General features: G+C 44.5%; 1 protein-coding gene across 4 annotated transcripts in view; it reads left to right on the top strand.

The window, feature by feature from the left end:
- The window catches only part of Me2 (malic enzyme 2), a 50,146-nt gene that overhangs the window by 6,912 nt on the left and 16,398 nt on the right, over window positions 1-26,836 (top strand). For all 4 annotated transcript variants that reach the window (XM_039096780.2, XM_063277298.1, XM_006254923.5 and 1 more), the window contains 11 exons: window positions 1,296-1,413; window positions 5,647-5,780; window positions 9,180-9,329; window positions 10,754-10,829; window positions 12,115-12,276; window positions 12,370-12,473; window positions 14,992-15,101; window positions 15,191-15,288; window positions 15,670-15,783; window positions 18,435-18,549; window positions 20,870-21,012. In XM_039096780.2, the coding sequence (XP_038952708.1) occupies window positions 1,296-1,413; window positions 5,647-5,780; window positions 9,180-9,329; window positions 10,754-10,829; window positions 12,115-12,276; window positions 12,370-12,473; window positions 14,992-15,101; window positions 15,191-15,288; window positions 15,670-15,783; window positions 18,435-18,549; window positions 20,870-21,012 (1,324 nt within the window). The remainder of the gene's footprint in view (window positions 1-1,295; window positions 1,414-5,646; window positions 5,781-9,179; window positions 9,330-10,753; window positions 10,830-12,114; window positions 12,277-12,369; window positions 12,474-14,991; window positions 15,102-15,190; window positions 15,289-15,669; window positions 15,784-18,434; window positions 18,550-20,869; window positions 21,013-26,836) is intronic.

The raw sequence follows: 26,836 nt of genomic DNA, 5'->3' as shown, positions 1-26,836 counted from the left end.
CCAGGACCCTAGCCCATGCCACAGTGTCACCCATGAAGGGTAGGGCTTTCCCACTGAAGCTTTCTGGAAATGTGCTCACAGATACCTAGAGGTGTGTCTCCTGGGTGGTTCTGATTTCAGTCAAGTTGACAGTGAAGTGTAGTTCAGTTTCAAAGTCAGGAAATATAAATGTCTCCTGTCAGTAGTGTAGCTCCCTGTTTGTCAGCTATCTCAGTGATGCCCTTTAAAAAGAAGCTTTTTATTGATCCTTTGTGAGTTGCACATCATACACCCCAATCCCACTCATCTCCCTGACTTTCTTTTGTCTGCCCTTAGCCCTTGTAAACCCTCCCCAAAAGAAAATAAAAAACAAAAATAGAAAAAAAGAACCCAAGAAATGAAAACAAAAATCTTGTGGATACTGCGGTGTGTCACTCAGTATATATACCCTTTGGTCTGCGTATCTTTGCAACTGTTTGTTGTAATGAGTCATGGGTCTAGTTCAAGGCCTCTGGTTTCTGCTATACCTACATCAACCCTGGGTCCTCATGGGGGCTCCTCTCAGATACCCTGTTGCTGCCCTGTGTTGTGGAGATCCTGCAGCTTTGGATCCATAGAACTGGCCCCGTCATGAACTCCAATAGTGCATCAGTGGGGTGGATGTTGGGGTGGGCCAACTCAGAGCCGTGGATCTGGACCAGGGTGAAGACTGAGTTGGTCACCCTGCCCACTCTTCCTCACTCACACCACTAGGGAGGGCTCTCTAGCACTGCCCTGATGGAGCCAGCTCTCATGCTCTCTGGTGGCTAACCAGCACCCATACCACCAGTCAGCTCTACTGGGCTGCTCAGGCAAGGTTCAGGGCCTGCTTTCCCAAGTGCTGCAGCCAGAGAGGGTGCGGGCCAGCTTTGCACTACCCTTGGATATCAACATGGTCCCAGGCAGCAGGGATGCCCACGAGACCTTTGAGGGTAATGTGGGCCATTGACATTGATACAGACCATTGTCTAGACTCAGATCTAGACATGGTCCTCAACACAGGCTAATATTTCGCTATGGCCTGAGGTGACAGGAGAGGCTACTCACATGAGGCTGCTCCTCTTCACCCTTGAGTCTCCAGTCCCATCCCTCTTCATAGTGCTCAAACTCTCTCCCATCTCTCCACCACATACAGTGGCTCTGCTGTGGTGGACCATACACCTGGCAGATCTCTCTCGGTGATGCCTTTAAACTGAAGCGTTTTTCAGTATGCAGTGCGTTATCTGCTTTTGAAAATGCTTAAGTTGTGTGGCGCTTACCATCATGTTGTTTTCCAGGAGAGAGAAGATGTTTTCCCGGTTAAGAGCTGTTACCACTCCTTGCACTTTGACCTGCCGCAGAGTGCACCTGAAGGAGAAGGGCAAGCCACTCATGTTGAATCCAAGAACAAACAAGGTTAGTAACATCTACAGCCGTAACATAGTTTGTCTTCCTGGTTAGGGCTGTGCTTTTAGACTGATAAGGCTGGAAAGTTTTGCATTTGATAGCTCTGTAGCTGTGTAACTAAGGCCTTTGGGGGAGAGTTGCCTGTTGGACACAGTATGTATCTTCTCTCCGGGCTGTTCATACCTTCTAAGTCTCACTCTTCACAGCTTTCACTACCAGAAAAGGCTCGACTACTTCCCAGTGCTAGGTGAGTGCAGTGAAGCAGCAATAGTATCAGGACACCTCAGAGCAGTGCTACAACGAGGGCCTTTGATAAAAGGGGTTAGGTAGATTACCTAGCCTGAGTCAGGGACTTACCCTGGGACAATTAGGCCTTTGGATGGTTGGGTAAAACTGTGAAATGAAACCCTTATTGACCTTCCAGCTCACACCCATCGTTTTGGACACAAATCACTGCACATATTTTTGACCATTAATTCAGTGAATGCTACAAAGGAGAAATTGCCTTGACTTTTAGATTAACACTAGTAGGACAGAAGTCATCATTCCAAGGACCAGCCAGGCATGCCTTCATCTTCGTGTGAACGGGGCTCAGTAGGCGAATCCTGCTTAGTATTTAGTAGTCATATTAAATACTAAACAGGATCTATAGGGCCAGACTTGGGGTTTTGACTCCAGTTCTAAGCTTTATTTACTGTAGGACACTAGCATCTGAATAAGCTCTCTTGGCAACTCACCTCACGTGTTCCAAGAAAAATGGTGAGCGGTAGTTCCTGCCGGTTGATGCTTTGAAGAGAGGGGATGAAACGGGTTTTGACATGGTCTGCATAGTGTCTGAATGTTGTGGTTTGCCCTGAAGTTACTGTATTTTCATGCTAATTCCACTGCCCCAAGGACAGCTGCCTAGTCAAGGACTCAGAACTCAGGTGACTTCACCAGAACCACCTCCCCATTGAATTTGTAAAGTACAGGTGAGGGGCAGGTACAGGATAGAAGGAGGCCTGTCATTGGAGGAAAAGGAAGGATGGGCGGGAGAGAAGTTTGAAGGAAGAGGAGGAGACAGGAGAGAAAGGAGGAGATGAGAGGAGAGGTGAGAAGCCATGGCAGGTGATGTTAAGATTCTGCTCTGTGTATTTACAGGTTGTTATCAATGTTCCTAAGGGATGGATGGTACCGGGCTTTGTATATTTAAGTGGGCAATTATAAAATATCAATTGGATCCAAGATTATTGTGTTGTGTGTTCTTTTATGTGACGGTTTGAGTGTAGGAAAGTGTGCAGTGGCAGGAGTCAATGGGCCGCGGAGTTGGGATGTGATTTTGCCAAGATATCCAACAGATATCTTGGCACCGTGGTGCGGACCCAGCGAGGTAAAAGACGACAATACTTTTTTATTTTTATATTTTTACAACAACACCTGGCATGTGGTTAAGTGTCTGGCAGTGATGGTTGGGAAATAGTTCAGTGGTGGAGTGCATGCTATCATGTTGCTGGGTTCAGTACTCAGCGCCACAAAAATGACATTAATAAAACTCAGCTCTGGGTAAATACATATACAAAGTATTTTTGAAATGTAATTCTGAAAAGATATTTCTCAGACAAAGCTTGTGAGATAACACGTAGAGGTTATCACAATGAATGATATGCCTTACGGGAAGTGGTGCTTTGAGATTAAAGGTGTGATCTATTTTAAAAGACTTGCCATACAAACCTTCGCAGATCTGTTTTCTTATTATAAGAGAAAAAATCAGCGCTGTTTAGTATAGCGTGTTTGTAGGAGTTTCGGGCCTGCAGAAGAATGTTGGGTGCTGGAACTTCTCTTAGCAGGCTTGATACTGGCCAGAAAGTTGCTGGGGCTACCGGTTATAGGAAGCTTAGTGAAGGATCTCCTTCTTGTTTTTCTTCTGATTCCAAGCACTCCTTGCTCCTTAACCTGGAACTCGTTTCTAGTTCAGGACCAGCATAGCATGTTTGGAGACTCTGGATCCAATGCTTAGACATATTACAAGGCAAACAGAGCTGAACACCAGTGACCGTTCAGGCTAGCATAGACTGGGAGAGTCGCTCCTTCTCTGAAACCTGGCAGCAGTTTTTAGCCCCTGTTCCTATGGCATTGCCAGTTTTTCTCTGCTTTTGGTATCTTAAGATCATGTTTCCATGAGTTTATATCTTTTTATTTCCCGTTTCTTTGGGGTTATACCATTCTCTATTTGTATCTTTAAATGTCTTATAGTAGCCATTTGTTTACTTATTTACTTACGTGTGTGTGTGTGTGTCTGTGTGTCTGTCTGTCTATCTGTCTATCTGTGGGTTTGTGCATGTGTGTGTAGGAGCTTTCAGAAGCAATGGTGTCAGAATCCTCCGGATCTCTTATGGCTGTGAGCCTCCTTATGTGGGTGCTGGGAGTTGAACTTGAGTTCTCTGGAAAGCAGCAAGTCCTCTTACCTGTTGACCCATCTCTCTAGCACACCTTACCTGGCTTCTTAGACTGATAGGTGTTTATTTTTCTCTCTCTTCTTTCCTTCTCTTTGTCTTCCAATCCCAGCACTGGGTATCAAACTCGGGGCCGCATACGTGCTAAGCAAGCCTCTGTCACTGAGCTGTGTGTCAAGTTTACTTTACACATCCAAGTGTGTATTTTCCTTGTGTGTATCTAATGAAGTGTCTGGTTACTTTGGAAGTCAGCTAACCGTTAGACAAAGACTTAAATGTCTGAAGCGAGAACTGTTTAGTCTCCCGTGCTCTCCCAGGCTCTGTTGCATGGTGTGTGCATGCCTGAGCCATGGGGTCACAGCCTGTAGCTCCTGCTCACACAGCTTGCAGGTTCGCTTCTAGCTCTTTCAAGTCTTTCCAGGGTGTTGTAGTCCCCAAATACGTCAGAGCTTTTCAGTGCCTCACTCCTGTGGACATTTTATTACCCAAGCTTTTTCCAATGCAGTTTTCCCTTTAGCTTTTGTTTACCCTGGGCATTATACAGTTTTTCAAGCAGTTGCCTGAGACGAAGTCCAGCTGCTTCCTTGGTTAAATGTTGTAAGCCTGTGGTTATTTTGCAGAACTAAGGAAGAAGCTGATTCTGATCATTTGACCGAGGCTCTCACCCCTTTAATGGGGGAAAGATTTTTAGAAATCTATACCCAAGTGTTTTTGCTGGGTTCATTTTAATATAATTGATCACACAGCTGAAAACTGGAGATGAGCGTTCTGGCATTTATGTGTTACATGCATGGTACATCCTATGAGTTTTTTTTTTTTTTTTTTTTTTGGTTCTTTTTTTTTTTTTTTTTTCGGAGCTGGGGACCGAACCCAGGGCCTTACGCTTCCTAGGTAAGCGCTCTACCACTGAGCTAAATCCCCAGCCCCATCCTATGAGTTTTTTGAAATTTTTTTACTTTTTTTTTTTTCCCGGAGCTGGGGACTGAACCCAGGGCCTTGCGCTTGCTGGGCAAGCACTCTACCACTGAGCTAAATCCCCAACCTCTTACTAACTTTTTATTGGCTATTTTATTTATTTACATTTCAAATGTTATCCCCTTTCCCAGTTTCCCCTCCGGAAGCCCCCTATCCCCTCCTCCTCCCCCTCATGAATGGTTTCTAGGAATAAATGGGTTAACAGTGTGCTTTGATTGGCAACTCTGAAGTAATCATGGTATGGATATACCATAGAGTCCTTATTGCATAGAGATGGACTTTTAGTTAGTTTGGGATAGCCAAGAGATCTAGGGAGCACGGTTAGAACTGGTCACTTATACATTCCCCATATCTGCATATTTCTGCATATATCTGCATTCCCTATATCTGCATATTTCTCTGGAAAGGCTATGTGCAGGTCATATTGCTTAATTACAAATGTGTGCATTAAAGTATTTAAGTGTAGCCACGGTGATGGTGCACGCCTTTAATCATAGCACTAGAGAGGCAGGGAGAGGCAGATCACTTGAGTTCCAGGTCTGCCTGGTTTATAGAACAATTCCAGGGCATGCAGAGACTCCATTGTAGAAAACAAACAGAACGCTGAGGCTGTGCACTTCAGGCTGTTTTCCAGATGCTTACGCTGGATGACATTTCCCTGTAAGAGGCAACTCTTTCCATGTGACATCAGTATGTGATGTCATCAACCTTAGAGTGTTTTGAAACTCCTAGAAAGTGTATTTTACTTTTCAGAATTTGCACTTGAATTGGATTTTAAAGGACATGCTATTGCTGCTGTAGTTATACTAATTTTAATTCTTTATTATGTTTTTAGGGGATGGCGTTTACATTACAAGAACGACAAATGCTTGGTCTTCAAGGACTTTTACCTCCTAAAATAGAGACACAGGATATTCAAGCCTTACGATTCCATAGAAACTTGAAAAAAATGACTAGCCCTTTGGAAAAGTAAGTTGATTGACATTTGGTTTTTATATTGGCAGTCTTAGAATCATAGTGTGACGGCATAAGAAGTGTGCACTCATATGGTGACATTTGTTCTTTTGTGGGTTCCTCGCCAGTGATCACTGTTGTAGAATTGGCAGGAGTAAGTTTTGTGCCAGGGATAATTACTTACATGCACATTCTCTGTGATTAGAATGTTGGAAACATAAGGCATCATCTCATTTACTCACATTTTATTCCACAGCTTTCATTGTCACTTGTGTGTGACATTCTGCTAATAGAGGGAATCCAGGGATAAGTGGCTACATCTGCTAGTAGAAATTGTCTATTTTTTAAAAAGACTTAGTTATTTTATTTATATAAGTACACTGTAGCTGTCTTCAGACACCAGAAGAGGGCATCAGATCCCATTACAGATGGTTGTGAGCCACCATGTGGTTGCTGGGATTTGAACTCAGGACCTCTGGAAGAGCAGTCAGTGCTCTAACCGCTGAGCCATCTCTCCAGCCCTGAGACCGTACATTTTTGAGGTTGTATAGCACATCAAATAGTGAGGCAATGGTCTTTTACAAGTAGGTTCCATCTGTGACACTAACCTGCTCCCTTGATAGCCCGGAGCTAACCCAGTAAGTAGCATATGGTCCTGCCTTCCAGGTGTTCAGCTGCAGCCAGCTGTGCTGTGACTGGACTGCAGTGTATCATTGTGGGAAAACTGCACACATGGTGTCTATTCGGAAAGCCTGAGAGGCCTGTGGCCTAACTTGAGGAATCAGAAAACTTCCTGAAAGATAGAATGTCTGAGCTAAAGTTTAAAGTGTGTTGTTAGCAAAGTGCTAAAATGAGAAAGCGCACGGAATGGCAGGCAGAGGGAGCAGTCGGAGTTCAGGACTGACGACCGTTGGAGCAGTGTAAGCATTGCTGCCCTGCCCTGGGAGGGTGCTGTCGGTGATGTGACAGGGCAGGAGAGTTGCACTGAGTGGTGGGTGGGCGGGGAGATGTAGTATACCCTGAAGAATGTTGCGTGCAATGGAGGAGAGACCTTGGATATACAACATGTGCACTTCTGCTCTAAAAGTCTCACTTGAGGGAAAAGTTGAATGTGTTCATAGTCGTACAGAGCAGACTCCAGAGAACCTGCCACAGCAAGTTTCCAGAGGAAGGTGTAGGCTCAAGTACAGAGGTAGAAAGGCTGCATTAACCCAGAGGGAGAGAACTCAGGTGCTAAGGGCAGGTATACTAGTGATGGCTCGGAACGCATGCCTGGTGACGGGTTTTCTTTTGAACGTCCAGAGAAAATATGGAAGGGCTGAGGTCAAATGGATACAGCTAGGAAGAGAAGTAGGAAGTGACACTCAGTTATGAAGTAAAGCCTTCAAGTAGGTCAGGAAAGAGCAGCCCTGGCATTGTGGCACCCAGCACCACTTCTCACGTGTTGCAGGCTTGAGAAACTGAGGCAGGAGGAGCAGGGTTGCATGTTGAGGATGAGCCTGGGCTATGTAGTGAGACCCAGCATGAACAGACGAGGGTGGGAGCGGCCCCTGGAGGCTGGAAGGATCTTGTCTGCTGTGCTCTGTGCACGGTAGAAAAGGAGACGTGTAGCATCGGCACAGCATCGGCACAGGCGTTGGCACCGTTGCAGGTTCTCACTGTAAAGTGAAAGCCTGCTCTTTGTCTGGAGTCAAGAGTGTGACTGGGGATGAGAGCACAGGCTCTGGTAGGGTGGTGCAGTGCCGTGCTGGAGACATGTGCAGCCAGAAGCAGATGGCAAGGAGTTGCTCACAGTGAGAGCTGACCTTGCGCTTCACAGGAGTAGACGAGTTGTAAGCAGATAAAGCAGGAGCCATGGATATACTGAAGGAGGTGGGAAGTGAGGCCATCGAATTAGCTAGTCTAACGTGACCGTCGGGGAGGAGTCAGGCTGTGGTCAGTGTGGAATCCAGGGCAGCGGTCACCCCTAGGTTTAAGAGCCCTAGGTAGAGGATTGAGACCAGGGTGAAGCGAACAGCAGTGTGACGAAGGTCAGAGCGGTGGCCTGAGGAGGCCCCGCTTCCCTCCCACCCATGGATGGATCATCTGTTCTTTAATCCTCTTGTGTTTTCCTCAGAAAGCTGCTCTTCCATTTGGTAGCCACATGCCTTGCTTATTCCCCACAGTAGGAGAAGCCTTCTCCTTATCTTACTCTACCTATTTATGTCGTCTTTGTCCCAGGAGCAGTCTAGGAAAATGTAGTTCATTTGCTTAGTACTCACCCAGTAAATAGAGAAATACAGAAGTCTTAGCCTAGGACGTAGTTATGTTCTAACAAAGCATTTGCAAATTAAAAATACTGTAAGGCGAGTGTGTGTTTAGTACACTCAGCCTACCAAATACAGCTCAGCAGCCCAGTTCACTTCAGAGCAAATTTCTGACCCTTGGTTGCATAGCTACCTGGAAGTTGTGGCTCACTCACTGTAGCTGCCCAGCATAGGAGAGAACATTTGCATGTAGCCTACTCATATATCCTCTCTTTTACAGATAGCCACTCCCTGATGGTGGGCCAGTCTAGAATTCTTTAAAAAACAGTATAAAAGCAATGCGAAGTTGAATACACAAGAAATCAGAGTGTAGTGTAGGAGCAGAACCCAGGAGAGTTGAGTGTGGGAGCAGGGGAGCAGCAGAGGGGACTGGCCTGTGAGCTGCATTAGGAGACAGGAGTAAGGGACTGTCCCTAGGCCATCAGATACATGGTCTCCTAGGTAAGAGTAAACATAGGTCAGCATAGAGGAAAGAGGTCGGTCGGAGCAAGGAAGGGAACCGTATAAAGACCAGTTAGTGGCTTAGACTGGATGTGGGGAGAAGAAATGCCGTAGTTGACAGCTACTTGCAGGTGTATGCTTTGGGCCTTGATGATCTGTCCTAGACTGTGGTCGAGAAAGGCAGGGGAAGAAACTAAGAATGGCCTCCAGTTTGACTTGTGCCATCTCGGTGTTGTTTCTGCTCCAAGTACAGAATAATGAGAAACCACAACTGGATTCTCAGCTCTTTAGCCTGGGACTCCAGAGCCAGGCTTGTGGAGTCACCACTTCCTGTAGCTTTTTCATTTCGGGGTCCGCCTTCTGTTGACTCCTTAGCATTCCCAGGCCGTTGTTCAAAGGGCTAGCTGTTGTTTCTCTTGTTATTATCTACCATTTTAGTACATCTGTGTCTTGCAAATTTTTAGGTCTGAGTGTTACAGAATTATAATTTAGGGTTTTGGTATGGTTTTGTGAGGAGTGTGTGTGTGTGTGTGTGTGTGTGTGTGTGTGTGTGTGTGTGTGTATGCGCGCACGAGCTCAGCTTTAAACATTTAGGTCAGCTTTTGAAAGTCGAAGTTTTAGTGTGATGCAGGCTAACTTGGTTGTCACTTGCTGTGCTTCCTTTCAGATACATCTATATAATGGGCATACAAGAAAGAAACGAGAAACTGTTTTATAGAATACTACAGGATGATATTGAAAGTCTGATGCCAATTGTGTACACACCAACAGTTGGTCTTGCCTGTTGTCAATACGGACATATCTTTAGGAGACCTAAGTAAGACTTATTTTTAAATACAAATATATTGATTATGGTGTAAGAAAAAAATCGTTCTGTGGCATCTAATTAGAATTCTGAGTGTTACAATATTATCCAGCTAGGTCTCTTGGCTCATAAAAGCCTAATTTGTATTAAAAGATATTAATAAAAAGTCAACATGTTCATATCTTTTGTTTTCATAGAAACAACTCAATTAACCAGCTCCTAGTAATCATTGCCTTTGTTAGAGGAGTTGTGTAGTAGCTGTACTTTACTCCTCCCCTAAACCATAATTACTGTTAAGCCTTGGTAGTTTGCCAGGTTGGGATTGGCTTCTCATTTATCAGTTTTAATTTCTGATGCTCCTCTTCCTCCCCTTTAACAGAAAAATTAGCTTTCATGAACTTTCAGTTTCAGACTGTTCTCACTATATTAGACATCTTAGTGGGAGGAGTTACTCCCAGGCCACACCTCAAGTCCTTGAGTGAGATGTGGCTGTCAGCCAAGGGTGGATGGTCCTGTTGAAAATCATGGAGAGGAAATGCGTGCTGGATCTAAGGCTAGTTTTGTTTGAGTTGTTCTGCCCCTTCTAGTGTGTTGTTCCCCTTAACCCTTGTTTTCCCCATGCATTGATAACAGCATAGGCATTCAGACAGGGCTGAATGTGACTTCCAGCCCCTGCACCTCCTTCAACTTCAAGTGCGTAAGACGCACCCATTGAGCTACTTACTTAAAAGGCTGACCCCTGCCAACTTTCTCCCCACAAGGTTCCGATGAGGACAGTCTCGCAGCTGCGGCTAGTGAGCGCCCTCTGCTTATGCGGCAGACACTCCCTGGCAGACACTGGAAAGCGCCGCTTTAACCTGGCCCATATGGTGCTGTCACCAAAGTCTGTAAAACGATTCTGGGAGATGGCCCAGCACGTGTGTGCTTTCTTCTTAGAGTGTTTCTCGCTCAGATTAAGGAATAAAGGATAAGGAATAAACTGGAGAGCTCCAGTTCCTCACCCTTGGGTGTCTGGTTCAGTCGGCAGGCATGGCCCAGGTGTAGTTTTGAAAGCTCCTGCTGTGAGTCTCACATGCACTGCAGATGAGGCCTGACAGGAGATGAGACACGGGCGGAGCTTGGGATCTTACCGTTAGTCCATTGTGCCCAGTGTGGGGATACTACTTTCTCTTCCATCTAGATGGTTATGGTGCAGACACAGTTCTCTTGGGGATATCAATCACATCAGTTAACAATAATCTTTATTATAGCTGTTCTGTAAGCAACAAAATTATCATTTGAAAGAGTTGAAATGTTTGGAAATAAATCAGTGCTTGGAAATTAAACTAGTTTCTTGATTTTTATCGAAATATCTAAGTATCCCGATTATGGACAGAAACGTAGAAAAAAACCAAAATACTGTCATGAAATGCAAAGGTGTTTTTGTTCTGTTGCAGGGGATTGTTTATTTCAATCTCAGACAGAGGTCATGTTAGATCAATTGTGGATAACTGGCCAGAAAATCATGTTAAGGTACTAAGAGCACACCCTCCTCTCACAATGCCTCCTTCCTCCCTGTAAGTTAACTCTGAGTTGCCAAGGTCAAGCTTCCCTGTCGCTCTACTTACACTGTGTCCGTGCCAATGTGTGCTTTGTGTCTAAGGAGATGCTGGGAGCACCACTGAGGTGCATTGCTGGGACAGTGCTTGGCCCTGAGAAAGACATGACACCAGTGTACAAGGCGAGCCTGGGCATGGCCCCTGCAGCTTTACTTCCCTGGTAGAGAGCTGGTGCAGACCTAATCCTTACGGTGACACACTTAGTCAGAAGCTTCAGTGGAAGGCATCCCGGGGTACATGAGACCCTGCCTCGAAACAGGAAAGGAGATGACAGAGGAACTTGGTTCAGGGTGGTAGTTATGTTCTCTCTCTCTCTCTCTCTCTCTCTCTCTCTCTCTCTCTCTCTCCCTCCCTCCCTCCCTCCCTCCCTCCCTCCCTCCCTTCCTCCACACGTTCGCTCTCTTTTACTAAGGTAGATTTAGATTCTTAGAGTCAATGTAACTGTGTCTCATAAAGCAAATTGAATAACTTATTTAAAGATCTTTGGGTAGCTTTGTGCTTGTCACTATAGCAATCTTGCTGCCTTTGTTATGAATGTATTCTTTACCAGAGTAAACCATGAAGAATGTGAGTTCAGCCAGGGGCAATGCCAGCACTTTGAAGGTAGAAGCAGAAGGATCATGTGATCCCATAGAAGGAATTCTAGGCCAGCTTGTGCTGAATTTTACACTCCCTCCTTTTCCCCCATCCTTCCAAAATCATTAGTTCAGATAGTTTAGAAAAAATTTGGTAAAATAACTAAATTTACAATATAATTTTTCAAACTTGTATGTAGGTATATGTATTTTAAAAATCCATGTTGTTTCCTCCCTACTGTTGCTAAGGTTTTTCTCATTGGCCTAGATTAGTAGATTCTAGATTTTTATTGTAGTAACCTCAGACTTTAATTAACTTCTCCCATGTTTTATTTTTGGAAAGAATTCTTGAGTTGGTCCTCCTGTCTCCTCATTGTGTTTCCAGACCAAAGTCAGATGGAAAACATCTCTAATGAATTCTTTTTTTAATACCTCATAATAGGCAGAGGTCTAGTTTAAGTGTGTTCCGTGGGCTATCCTGGGAATTAGACTAATGACTCTTCCTTTGTAAATTAGAGTAGAGACAGAGCAGCAGAACCCATCCTTTGTAAAAGTGCACCTCATCATTGGCCTGCTTTTGGCCGCTTTGAGTTCACTTTCTGTTTTATGTTGTTTATAATAAAGGCTGTTGTGGTGACTGATGGAGAGAGAATCCTGGGACTTGGAGATTTGGGTGTCTATGGAATGGGGATTCCAGTCGGGAAGCTTTGCTTGTATACAGCATGCGCAGGAATCCAGCCTGAGAAATGCCTGCCTGTGTGCATCGATGTAGGGACTGATAACATGGTGAGCACATCCTCCCTGCCCATCTACCCCCATTCGCAGATGATTAAGGGGGAAGATCATAAGACTTTATTTTTGCATTTGGTTCTTATATAGGCTCTACTGAAAGACCCGTTTTATATGGGCTTGTATCAGAAGCGAGACCGCTCCCAGCTCTATGACGATCTGATGGATGAGTTTATGAAGGCGATCACTGACAGGTATCCAATGAAGTGGACCTCTGTAAGGGAGGGTTAAGTTGTGGGCTTTTCCATGCCCAGTGACACGTGCATTGCTGGCTGGGATTACCTACATCTGGAAGGAAGTCTGCATTCACCGCTCCTAAACTCTCACAGGGCATTCCTCCCATAAGTTTCCCATGGCTGGCCTCATTTTCCCCACCCCACCAGAGCTCTCCTGTAGCTTTGACATCTGACTTGGGCCTGTTCTCTCAGATTTATGTACTTATTTAGTAGAGGTATGTGTGTATGTGTTATGCTGTGTGTGGGGAGGTCTGGGAACACCTTTGTGGAGACCATTGTCCCCATCTGCCTTTGTGTAGGTTGAATTGGGTTGCTAGGCTTGCTTGGCAAGCCCTTTACCTGAACCCTAGTGAATGGATCCTCTGTTTATGCATACATTTATGGGATGCTGTCCTGGGACTAGAATCCAGGACCTCACAATGCTAGACAAGCACCAAGTGACTGAGCTAGACTGTCAGTCCTTACATGTATGTGGTCTTAGTCATCAATTGTGGTCTTCATACATGTGGCCCACACCTGCAGCTCCAGGCTGTCCTGTCTTGAGAAATACAGTTATTGCATCCTGTTTCTATCCCAGATGGAATTCTTTCCAAACAGCCTACCTTCTGTATTCCTAAGTGCTGGAGTGGCAGTGGCCGTCACCCATTGCCAGACCTTTAATCTTGGGCGCTGCGTGGGGCTCTTCTTCACCAGCCAGCCATCCGTCAGCGCGTCCTCAGAATCAGCTGGAATAAATTTGCTTGCCTCACAAGTGTCTCTTCCGTTACCACACCCTTCTTTCAGCTCTCCTGGCTTCCTATAAACTCTTCTCCAGTTTCTCTCTAGTTCATTTCTATGTAATACTAGGATTAATTTTATAAAATGTGCATTGCCTTACATAGTTTTTTCTCAATGATTTTCTATAGCCACAGGTTAAAACCCAGATCCTTCATTTTTATGGCCTGTCTGTGGTGTGTGTGTCTGTGTGTATGTGTCTGTGTGTATGTGTCTGTGTGTGTGTACGTGTGTGTGTGTGTGTGTGTGTGTGTGTGTGTGTGAGATTATGTGGTGTCTGTGAGATTGGGTGTGTGTCTGTGTGTGTGTGTGTGTCTGTGAGTGTGTGTGTGTGTGTGTGTGTGTGTGTGTGTGTGTGTGTGTATCTCTGTGGCCCATGTACCTTGAGCCAGGGTCTCTTCGTTGTTTTTTTCTACTCTACTCTCCTATAGCATACTTTTTAAACTGCTAGGTGGCTCAGAAGCTTCCAGAGACTCTGCTCCTCTGCTTTCTCTCTCCCTGTGATATGGGAGGTAGTAATATTTATGGCCTCCCTGCTGGGTTACATATGCTCACTGGATCCAGCTTTTATGAGGATTCTTGGTATTTGGACTCAGTCCTCACACTTAGGGGGCAAGCACTTTTAACACAGGAGGTAAAATTCTGGAAGCCATCTTGCAAACTCAGCTTTTGAAATTACAGGCAACAAGATACTCAGAAATGAATTCCTTACTCCAGGTAAAGACGATGGCAGATTCAGGGCTGAGTTGCTCATCTCACATGATGTCTTCTTGTCCTTCTTCCTTCTCTTGCCTTCCTTGGACAAGGTGGCATATTCTTAGCTCTGCCAACTGCCTTAGCACTGGCTCCTCACTTTGCCATTTGTTCAGGTATCCCATGGCCTGTGCTTCTGTTTTCTGTCACTGCAGACTCCTAGCTGCTGCTTCTGCCTTCCCCTTCCCTCAGCTCAGGCACGTGACACCGCCGGCAGGTTGTCTTTGTGAGTTCTTCCCTCTGCAGCCTTCAGGGGTTCAACACGAGACACACAGGTCCCTTGTCCCTACTTGGCGTAGCCAGCATCTCCTTGTCCTTCAGTGTGAACACTGGCTATTGTTTAGCTCCCTTCTTGGCTTCTTACTTATTTCCCAGATGAACACTCAGTGCAACTCCCTTTTGAGTCTTTTCTGCTTTTTCTTTTCCTTGGTTTATTTGTCCGATTCCGTCTCCCCTGTGTTTTTCAGACTGGCCTCAAACGTGTGGTCCTCTTGCCTTAGCCCCTCTGGTGTCAGGATGCATATGTGTGCCACCATACCTGCAATGGCTTCTCTTGTACTACTGTTCACCAAAGCAGACCAAGCTGGCTGGTCCTTAGTCAGAGTGCTTTCCTGTCACATAACCAAGCACATCCATGTTGAGCTTTACCCTCCAACTTGCAGATAGAGTCCCTTTGGGGGTTTCTTAGTGCACGTAAGCACTGGACACCCTCCCTCTGGCCTCTGGGGATGGTTTAGACAGGGAACGGCTATGGGTTCAGTTTTGTTGCTGTGTGTGTCCTTGGAGTAATGGGCATCTGCGGTTTGGCTCTGGGCTTTCACAAGCTCTGAAACTCAGGGCCTTGAGCTAGGAGGACAACTTACTTTCAGATTCTACTAATAGAAACAGTAAATAGGAAATCCGTTTAGTAGTGATGCTTTCAATACAATTAAGACTTTGCTGTTTCTAGATATGGCCGGAACACACTTATTCAGTTTGAAGACTTTGGAAATCATAATGCATTCAGATTCTTAAAAAAATACCAGGAAAAATACTGTACCTTCAATGACGACATTCAAGGTAAATCTGAAGTGAAAGGGTTTCCCCCACTGTTGAGCGTTGTAATGTGTTTTGTTTGTTTATTTTTAAACTGTCGGGTCTTCCTGCAGGGACTGCTGCAGTTGCCTTGTCTGGTCTCCTTGCGGCCCAAAGAGTGATTAATAAACCAATCTCAGAACACAGAATCTTATTCCTCGGGGCAGGAGAGGTAGGTTTTTAAACCTTTTCTTAAAGTAAGACTGGCCAGGTGTGGTGGAGCGTGCTCTTCACCCTATTGCACTCAGAAGGCAGAGGCAGAGGTGAGTTTGAGCTAGCCTGGTCTAGAGAGTGAGTTCCAGGACAGCCAGGGCCATATAAAGAGACTGTCTGAAAGGAAAGTAGGGCAGTATATTGGTACTTACTGAAGATCACGAAGAATTTAGAGTTCACTGAAATGTTTAAGAATCATGACCTCTTATAAAATAAGTAATTTGTGTTCCGAGAGACTGACAAAGAATCTACTTACATATGATTTATTTCTACAGGGAGAACAAAGCAGTGGACATCACCTCTTAATCTAGTCTTGATTTTTAATGTGTTTACTGGGCAGGCTGCACTTGGAATTGCGAAGCTTATAGTCATATCAATGATGGAAAGTGGTCTCTCAGAAGAGGAGGCACAGAGAAAGATCTGGATGTTCGACAAGAACGGCTTGCTAGTTAAGGTGAGGATGCAGAACCTGGAGAAGCAGCAGAGCGCCTGGCTGTGGTGTTGGAGTTGGCTGTTGACAGTGCCGTTTGCTGTTCTACCCCTCACTGACCTGCCACAGTGTGCAGGAGCTGGTCTCCACTGTGTCATCAGCACAGATCATCCCGCCTGACTGGCTGTCATGTTTGTGGCTGTGATAAAATGACCCTGACCAAAGCAATACAGGGGAGAGAAGGCGGGCCTCTCTTGGCTTATGATTGTGATTCCATTGCCATGGGAAGTCAGGACAGAAATGGAAACTGTCACTGCACAGGCCAGAGCAGGGGGAGAAAGGCTTGTGTGCTTGTGGTGGGCTGGCTTCCGTTACTCTTCCGCTGGTGAAGTGGAGTCATCCACATTCAGAGTGGGTTTTCCACCTAACCTTCATTAAGGTAATCCAGACATCCCCCTACACACACACACACACACACACACACACACACACACACACAGAGGTATGTGTGTGTCTAACTCCCAATAGGCATGTCCAAAGGCCAACCTGGTCTAAATAATTCCTCATTTAGACTTTTATCAAGTGATCTAAGGTTGCTGTGTGAAATCGGCACTTACAGATACACTGTCTTTTTTTATAAAGACTCTTAGTTCATACTTAAGTCATAATCTGCTTGATACTTACTCTCTGGCATTGTTCTCAGACTTTTAGGAGATGAAGTAGTCATTATGTCTGATGGAATTAGACTCTTTTAAACTAAAATATTTTGTGGTACTGGGAATTAATCCCAAGGCTTTATATGCATGTTAGTCAAACATAGACATCCTACCATTGGAATTCAACATCCTGCATAAACTATTAGCAATTCATCTATTTACTATCTGAGCAGAAGCTCCTAAGTATTGTAATGTTGTTTAAGTCCTAATCCCCGGTGTCAGTCCAGTATAGTGAAGACCTTCCCCAGGGTAGTTTGCACCTCCTGAGCCTGCCTGCATTCCTTTGCACTTGACTACTATTAGTCACCTGACGGCTTTCCTAGGGCGTTTCTTACACATGCATTTCCATTTATCCAGTGTGCACTGCTATTTCAGTTCCCCATGTCTACACCATACTCTAATGACAGACGTTTCCTTTCCATTACATGTGTTATGCATGCTATCTTCATGTATGTATAGAGCGTGTACATGGTTCTGGTCCCGGCTGTTTTCTCTTCAACCAGACATTGGATTAACATTAATGTACTGTTTCCTTTAGTCCTGTCAAAACTCATGTCCTTAGCGGGAAGGCTGAGGGGTGGGAGTGGACATTGTGTTTTTTATTTTGTTTTTGTTTTCCTTATGAAATTTTTTAGCTCCTTTTTTTTCCTTACAAAATTTTATAATCACAGAAACAAGTTTGAAAGGATCATAGAGGGCTGGAGAGATGGCCCAGCAGTTAAGAGCACTTGTGGCAGAGGGCTTTATTTATTTTATTATTTTATTTATTTATTTATTTATTTATTTATTTATTTATTTATTTGGTGAGCAGAGGTTTTGCCTTTTCTTTTTTTTTTTTTTTTTTTTGGTTCTTTTTTTTTCGGAGCTGGGGACCGAACCCAGGGCCTTGTGCTTCCTAGGTAAGCGCTCTACCACTGAGCTAAATCCCCAGCCCCTAGGTTTTGCCTTTTCAAAGAGATGGAGGCAGAACCCAAACCTAAGTCTGTGCCAGAGTACGAAGCCCAGACTCTAGATCACAACGTTGTCCCCACGGTGCTGTGGCTGCAGTGTCTGCTAGCATATGCAGAGAGAAGGGTTGTGAATGCCCCGTGCTTACCTGCAGGGGAGTGTGTCTCTGCTGGCATACAGCTCAGACCTTCACTCTGTGGCGCTGATTTGTCAAGGGTCTGTGTCTAATGACTGCAACCGTGGTGGTGGCTACAACAGCTCCCCTAAAGCCCACAGAGAATCCTTGTTCACCTCCGACCTCCTAGGGTGTCTTTGCTCTGCTCTTTAGAATGTGCAGGTAGCTTGGCCTGTGGATCTGGGCTCTCAGACCTCGTCCAGTGATCCTAAGCCTGTCATCTTTTTGAAGACACTGAGTACTCTCTGCTAGACCCCCTCTCTCAGAGCTGTACAGATGCCAAGCTGTGTAAGAAGCCAGTATTTGGATAGCCATAGCCTCTTTTAGTTAGGGATGGGGGTGCAGGGCGGCTTTTCACTATGAAGTGAGCTTTAGACCAGCTGAGCTTAGGTCCCCTAAGACCATCTCTTAAAACGGAAGGGAGTTGGGGAGTTTCCCTTAACAGTAAAGCGTTTGATAGTATGTTCAAGCCCTGGGGTTCTATTCATAGGACCAAGAAAGCATTTTGATGCAGCTGTTCATAAGTTTGTCAGGCTGTGGTCTTATGTATGTTGGGCAAATTTGCAATATTTGCTATATTGCTATATTACACTTCTAAAATACTAAAGGTTGTCATAGAGGGAATGAGTTTTTGAGAGGCACTGCAATGTTTCTGGGCATGATTGATTTGATGAACTGTTTTTGAATTCCGTGAAGTTAGAATTAGCAGATAGAGGTTGAAGAAAGTAAATGAACAGACATTTGTGTTATAAGGACAAAATAGATCTAATTAATCCATATGTTCAACTTATCTTTAATATGCACTTACTGATACTGTACTTTATCAAAACATTCAGGGCCGGACTGCTAGAATAGATAGTAACCAGGAACCATATGCTCATGCTGCCTCAGAGAACATACCTGCAACCTTTGAAGATGCAGTAAATAAACTTAAGCCTTCAGTTATAATTGGTAAGTGAAGTTGTTTATACATAATCCTGTTATTTGACTGTCAGCCATAACTCACATGTAGGATTACTGATGTTAGCTGCTGTATTTTACCTCGCCTTCAGCATATGCAGGTGGCCTCTCTGTGTTTTAGGGACTGGTGCCAAGGCCTGTGGGCACACCCAGACCTGCTGCACCGAAATCTGTCTACTGAGAGGTGTGAGACTTGGGCACATCCTGCTGTGTACTTGAGCGCACTGCTGGTCACTTTTACTATGTAGTGATTCTTCAGCTATGTATTGTGAGGGAATGACACAAAGGTCTGCACATGCTCAGTACATACACAGCTTTGTCTCCTTCCGCATTGTCGCCCTGTATTGAAAATGCACATGTGTTGAATCTGTGTACAGAACCTCACAGATAGGAGGGCTCACTCAAATTAAAATATTTGGCTTCTCCACATAAAGGTTTTAAAGGACAGAATCCCATGCTAGGCGAGTAACCTCAACACAATGTAGACTAAGGCAAGATTATGAATTCAGGGCCAGTTTGGGCTACACAGAATTCTAAAATTCTGGAAATGGGGCCAGCAAGACGGCTCGGCAGGTAAAGGTGCCTGCTGCTGAAAGTCTGATGGTGTGGGTTGAGCCCCACGGTCCACGTAGCATGAGCAGAACATTTCCCACATGTTGCCCTCTCCACGAGTACTCCATGGTAAGGCACCCTGGACCTATACATGTAGACACTAAGTAGGTAGATGTAATCTAAAACTGCATTCTAACTTCAGCTGTTTTACTCTCCTGTAAACTGGCTTTGAACATCTGGGCTCTCCAGTGTTTATCCTGCCTGAGTCTACCAAGTTGCTGGGACTGCAAGCCTGGCTCTTTATGGTGTTTTGCTTTTGGAGTTGTTGTGATCGTTAAACCCAACTTTAAAAGGCCAAGGGCAATTGTCAGATTATACCAGGAAAATCCAGTGCACAGTGAGAATTTTAGAGTGGAAACTTTCCATGTGTTTTGTGAGGCACTTATTGCTGACATCTGTGCTGACACAGCCCTGAGTTCTTAGTAGCATAGATACAGGGCTGTTCGATTCTCTGTGTAGCTGTGATTTTAGTAGTTTTCATGTAGGAACTCTGTTTAATATTTAACTATAAAGTCCTCACAGTGAGTTCCTATGCTTAGAAAATGTCTGTTTTTTCATACACACACACACACACACACACACACACACACACACACACACACACCCCAAGAAGATCTTAAAGGGTTTTCTACGTCACTTCTCTTAAAACTCAGTATGGAAACCTAAGAATGTAGTCACTCATTTGTTCATCTCCAGGGGAGCAAAGAAGCAGGAAGAAGGTGAGGGGCTGCTCTCGGCAAAGGCCTCACTCATTCAGTTACCTCCAGAGCCCACCAAGGCCTGAGTGTTCTCCCTTCACAGATCTTCCATAATCCTGCACACATATGTCTTAACAGCTTGCTGAAGAAAAGAATCCTAGTTTTCTCTTTGTCAGCTATAATCTGTCTGCGTTACATTCTTTTTCTTTTTTAGTGCTGGAGACCAAACCTAGGGCTTTGTGTTTGCTTGGCAAGCGATCTGCCACTTAGCTAAATTCCCAGTCCTACACCCACTTTTTAGTTTGTTTGTTTGGATGGGGCATCACTATGTAGACTACCACACTGGTCTCAGACTCAGAGATGGGCCTAGCTCTGCCCACTGTCACTGTGGTGACAGGTGCGCCACCACATCCAGCTGCTGTGTTTATGTTTATACCTAGTCGTCTAACTTAGTGTCTGGGACATGGAATTGCTTAGTAAAGGTAAAGCAGTGCATCAAAAAGGAGACTGGTTTAGTCAGGACAGTCTTCTGACCTCTTAAGGATTCCCAACTGTGGTCAGGATGTTAAATATATATATATAATTTCCATTACCAGATGAAGCTAAAACTCTACATTGAATAATGTGCCATCCCCAGGCCCTGGCAGCTGCAGTCTGAGCTCTCTCTGGGGGTCAGTCTCTGGTCCCTCAGATGAGTAGCTACTCACACAGCACTGTGAACCTTGTCACTGGTTACAATGATGGAGATAGTCACACATTGGACAGGTTTTCCTAGAATTTGTTGTGTGTGCTAGACAATAAATATGTAAGTGAAAATTTTCAGCATTTCATTGTTTTCCTTTTCATATCAGAAGTTGTGCTCCTGTAGTATTCTCTCATCAATACGAAATCTATGTAGTGATACCTGTGATTTCGTTATGGTGAATGTTGTAGAAACACTGTTAGTAAGAACCAGTTTGTTATGTCTGTGCTGAAGTTGTTTTTTCCTTTCTTTATTGCAGGAGTGGCAGGTGCTGGCCCGCTTTTTACTCCTGGCGTAATTAAAGCCATGGCCGCTATCAACGAGAGGCCCATAATATTTGCTTTAAGCAATCCTACAGCACAGGCCGAGTGCACTGCCGAAGACGCTTACACACTTACAGAGGTAGTGTCAGTGGGAATCATGCAAGTGGTTCTATCTCATTAGCCTGTGAGTTGCACACTCGGTTTGTTAGTGTTTGAATGGAGATGACAGTGGGTCCCCGAGTCTGAAACAAGCCCGTCCGTTTTGAGAGCAGTTACTGACCTTGGGCTTCTGCTCTCTTGCTCCCCCAGCCCTGTGCTTTGCCCCTAATGCTTTTCTGTGTATTCTGAAACCAAACCTTTTTTTCTCTTATTTCTTTATAGATAGAAGTTGTCTGCTCAGGTTTGCCTACGTTTGCGTTTCCTTTGCTTGCTCGCCTTTTCTGTGGCCACCCCTCCTGCCTGGCTGCTTCTCTCTGAGTCGGGTTTCCTCCTCCCAGAAGACTTCCTTGTATGGGGCTGAAGGATTCTCTTAACAGTATATTTGCCTTCATTGGAAGGTCATTTTCACCCCACTTGGAATTAACAACTGGGAGTTGGTGTATTTCAGAACTCTAGAAATAGTTTGTTGTTTTCTGGATGCCATTCCTTTGGGTTTGGACACACGTGGTTTCCTGGCTAGTTCTCCCTGGCTTAGTGTACTCCTGAGTCTGTAGTTGATGACCGACTGCTGAGGTTTCGTTTGGTTTGGAAACAGGGCTGGTGTCTCTAGGCTCGATTGCCTCTGTTGACTATTTGTATTTTCATGTGTGCTGCCCAATTAGCTCTGCTTCTGTATGACGTCTCAGTCCTCCCACCCGGCAGTCACTCTCCTACTCTGTTGATCTGTCCTTGGGTCTTTGTCTCAGTTCTTATATATTTTGCAGTTGTAAAAATTCAAAATCATCAAAACTCTGCTTTCTTAACTTTATTTTATAAACGATCCTTTTCCTTGCCTCGGATCCCTTCACTGTCAGCTTTTGCCTTTCCTAGGGCTGGCTTTTATTTTGTTTTGAAATCAATTGCTGTCTGGAGTGGATTTTTTACTTTCACCTAGACTGGTAGCAAGTCAGTACTTTGGGGGTCTTTGACACTGTTGTAGAGCCTTTCAGCGACAGATACAGCTTCTGTGCTGTTATGTAGGAAGGGCCCTGGTGTTCTGCAGGATGGGGTTTTAGCCTCCACTGTCCACTCCATAATCACTTCCTGCGTTCTTAGAGGTCATCAGAGTGACTTCAGGAATTTGGGGGCTTTTGGTTTTTGTTCTGTGTAATGAACCTACAGCCTTGAAGATACACACTTTAGGCAGGCAGCTACCACTGAGCTGTGTTCCTAGGCCCTAGGAGTGAATGTTACACTCTGCTTGCCACGATATGTCAGAGTCTCATTTAACTTCTTGATACGTGAGTATTACTAATACAATTGTTGGGTTATACTCTTGAGTGAAGAATGTGGTAAGTCTTTAATATTCTCACCACTAACAAGTCATTGGCAACCCTGTTTCTTCCATATATCCTGGATGATTTTAAAGATCTTAGATATGGATTATAGACATATCTGTCAGAAGTTGAGTCTTAAATAACATGCAGGTGCTAGTAAGACGGCTCAGCAGGAACGGCTTCTGCACTAGCCCTAGCAACCTTGTTCAGCGTCCAGAATCCGTGTGGTGGGAGGAGAGAACAGACTCCCACGATGTCCTCATGTTACATGTGTGTTCTGGCAGGGTCTTGTACATCCCCTCCAGTAAACAAATAAGGGATTAGAAGGTATAATTATAAATAGCCCTGTGCCATATTTAAATTTAAAAACATTTTTATTTACTTATTCTATGTGTGTGAGTGTGGGCACACTTGTGCCACACAACACATCGTGTATGTGTTGCTCAGAGGATAACTTGGAGACACTTTTCTCTATCGGACTCAGGTCGTCTGGCCTGGCAGTGGGCACAGTGACCACTGCGCCCTCTCACTGCCCCTCCAGTTGTAATGTTTAATACTTAGTTTATCCTCTGCCCTAACTTCCAGGTTTCTTCAGAATATCTTTTTCTCTTTTTGGATTTGTTGTTTGTTTTGAAACAAAGTCCTGCTATGTGTGTATTCCAGCTTTGAAATGTGGTATCCTCCTGCCTCAGCTTACCAGATGCTGTGGGATTATAGGACTGCACCAGCTACCGCATCTGACTAGTGACATTTTTGGCTTTTTATTTAGTGTCTTGAATATGTGAATTCTAGTTAGAGTTTCTGATTGTAAGAAAGTCTCACTTTCTATAAGTCTCACTTTCTGTTTTTAATATTTCCCTTCTTCCCGCCTTAGTAATTAGTTTCCAATTCTCTTGTGAGCACAGTTGTTCTCCTCCAGTGGCTGTCAGTCTGGGTTCGATTGTCGTAACTCACTTGGCTTAGTCAGGTAAGGTATGAGTCCCATCCTGGACTCACCCCTTCCAGCTGGGCAGCTCCTTGGGTGGAAATCTGCCCTGAGGTATTTCTTAGCAGCCTTCACGGCTCCCTGAACTCGAGTGTCAAGTCTCTGCTGCAGGGGGCTGCTGGGTCCTGTGTGCGTCTCAGGAGACGCCTTCTTCCCATCTCCCAGCCCTAAAGACCATAGCTGTGGTGACACCAGCTTCCTGTAAAACTCTGTGTGAAGCATTTCTTAGTCCGTACTCTTTACTCACCAGAGGGGACATGAGGGTGGTCCAGCCCAGAGTGTTCTGGCAGCTAGAACTTAGGGAGAGTCTTGGGCTTGGTTCCGGTTGCAGACTTCTTTTCCTCCTTGTCAGAGTTCTCACCGCTCAGCTTCTTCTGCCTCCGTGTTGCTACTGTTAGAAAACGTGAGCTCCTGTGACTCTAATAGAGATAATGACTTAAGCCTATAATTGAAATCCTTTGTTTTTATGTCAGTCACAAATCAACATAAAGGGTTTTTATTAACTCATTTCTTCTGTCTGCCCTTCACAAGCACCAGGCAGCAGCACATGGTGCAGACGTGCATGCAGCAGAGCGCACACAGAGTTTTAGTTGCTTTCTTGAGTTTGTTCTTAAGCTTTTACCATTATTATTATCTTCAGCTTCATTGCTTATCCTATCTGCCAGTTTAATGCATGTATTTACCTGGATAATATGGGTAAACTGTTGATGGCTGCTGTTCTCCAAATTAAGCTTTTCTCTTGCACAATGAATGTAAGGCTCAGATCCAATATGTTACTAGCTCTGACATTTTCAAATAAAACTATGTACAACTACATATATATATATATATATGTATATATATATACACATACATACATATGTGTATATATATATGCATGTGTGTAGACATTTGTGTGTGTGTACATATATGTAATGTTTTGTAAAGCGGTAAATACTGCTCAAGTATTTGAGAACTTTATTTCTGCATATTATTGTGTTGAATAATATTATTGAACTAAATGGATATCTTTGGAAGGAATAAAATTCTCCAAGGAGAATAGTTTGATAAACTGTGCAGATTTTAGGCTCGAGGGGTAAAGGTACTTTCCAAGACTAGTGTTCTGAGTTCAGCCTGCAGTCTCCACACGGAAGGAAAGAACAGACCGCCGTAGGTCATCCATCTCACCTTAGCGTGTAAACAGTCACACAGGTGTGAAAAAAGTTAATGTGTACATCTCTTCACAGTTTTGTAACTTTTAAGTCTTACCAGAATAAAAAAGCATGGACCCATTTAATCCTAACTTATAAATTCCTTCTCCCTGTTAAATGATGTTAAGTTTTGTATTTGCTTCTTAAGTTTTTATTGCCCCTCTGTTGGGGGGAGAAAAGAGTTGCTCTGACACCCACCCTCTTCTGCTCAGTGAGAAAAACACTTCCAGTGTTGTTCAGATCGACCTTGACCCCTGTTATCTTTCTGCCTCAGCCTCCTGAACAGTAGGGGTTGCAGGAAGAGACTGTTGGAACAATGTCTTCATGTTTAATATCCAGTTAAAACTGGACAGCAGAATGGGATTGCTGCTGTCATCAAGTCTGACCGTGAGGGGCAGTACTGACTATAGAGTGAATGGAAATGACCTAGCGTAGTTGGCTTGCTCCCACACTTACCGTCTGTACCATTTTGAATTTGTACTGTTCATGTCACTGAGGTAGAACAGTAGAGCACAGCCCTTTAGACTGTTTGGCACTTACTGTACAGTCTGTTAGGGCATGGGAACATAGCTCAGTGGGTGGAATGCTTATTACCTAACATGCACAGAGCCTCACAGATCCTGAGCCTGGGTTACGATGTATACCTGTAATCCTAATACTCTAGAGATGGAGGCCAGCTGTCGAATGTCCTAGAGTAGTGGCAGTATGTCTGTCCATGTGTATTGAGATATTTCAGTTTTCCGCGAATCATTTTTTAACCTAATTTAATTGGGTGTTTCAATATTACTTAACATTAACTGTTTTTAAACATTCCAAGATAAGTTGCCCTGTTCCTTTTTTTATTAAAGTATTTTATTTATTTACATTCCAAATGTTGCCCTCCCTTCCTGGTCACCCTTCCCCTAGCTCTTCACCCCACTCCCCTTCCCCCACCTCACTCCTTCAGCATCCCCCTTCCCTGGGGCATTACGTTTCCACAGGATTAAGCTCATCCTCTCCCACTGAGACCAGACAAGGCAGTCCTCTGCTACATATATGCCTGGGGCCACAAACCAGCCCATATATGCTTTGTGGTTGGTAGCCTAATCTCTGGGAGCTCTGAGGGGTCCAGGTTAGTTGACACTATTGTTCATCCTGTGGGGTTGCCATCCCCTTCAACTCCTTCATTCCTTTCCCCCTAACTCTTCGATAGGGGTCCCTAACCTCAATCCAGTGGTTGGCTGTAAGTATCTGCTTCTTTCTTAGTCAGCCGCTGGTAGAGCCTCTCAGAGGACAGCCATGCTAGCCCCCGTGTGCAAGCACAACATGGTATCAGGAATAGTGCCAGGGTTTGGTGCCTGCACATGGGATGGGTCCCAAGTCGGGCTGGTCTCTGGGAGGCCTTTCCTTCAGACTCTGCTCCATTTTTGTCCCTGCATTTCCCTTACACAGTAATAATTCTGGGTCAAAAATTTGAAGGTGGGTAGGTGGCCTACTTCCTCAATTGGGGGCCATGTCTGTCTCCTGGAGGTGGTCTCTTCAGGTTCTGTCTCCCCACTGTTGGACATTCAGGGTAATGCCACTCCCGTTGAGTCCTGGGAGCCTCTCTTTTTTTTTCTTTTTTCTTTTTTCGGAGCTGGGGACAGAACCCAGGGCCTTGCGCTTGCTAGGCAAGCGCTCTACCACTGAGCTAAATCCCCAACCCTCCTGGGAGCCTCTCTTATCCCAGGTCTCTGACTCTGTAGAGGTTTCCCCTTCCCAAGCTCTGCCCCCCATAAGCTGCCCTGTTTGCATGCCATTGGTTCATCTTGCTTTTTTGATTTTGGTGAGGCGAAGGGAAAATAATATAAAGAGTTTTTATGAGTTAAACTTAGTCCCGTTCAGTCATAGGAGCATCAATTTATCCTGGAAATACAGATGGCTCCACTGGCATCACATGACTCTGTGTGTGTGTGTGTGTGTGTGTGTGTGTGTGTGTGTGTGTGTGTGTGTGTGTGTGTGTGTATGTGTATGTATATATATAACTGCATAAAGAAAAAACACATGGGAGAGTTACTGTCTTTAACAAGACAGTGTGGCAAGTTTGTTCTGTAACAGTAGTGTAATTATATCATATGCCCATGTAATAAATGGGGGATGGGGGATGCCATGGCATAATAGAAAAACTGTTGGATTTAGATTTATAAAAATTTGAATTCAAATTTAACTGCTACAGACGATACACAGTGTTTACAAACTACTTGAAAACATCAAATCCCTAGTTTCTGCTTTACCTGTTTTGTTTTTTTTTTTTTTTAAGCAGTGAGCAGAAGGTAGTAACAGTCAAGGTTTTCA

Source organism: Rattus norvegicus, chromosome 18 (assembly GCF_036323735.1).
Source record: "Rattus norvegicus strain BN/NHsdMcwi chromosome 18, GRCr8, whole genome shotgun sequence".
Taxonomy (NCBI): Eukaryota; Metazoa; Chordata; class Mammalia; order Rodentia; family Muridae; genus Rattus; species Rattus norvegicus.
This window is presented reverse-complemented; position numbering and strand designations above follow the sequence as displayed.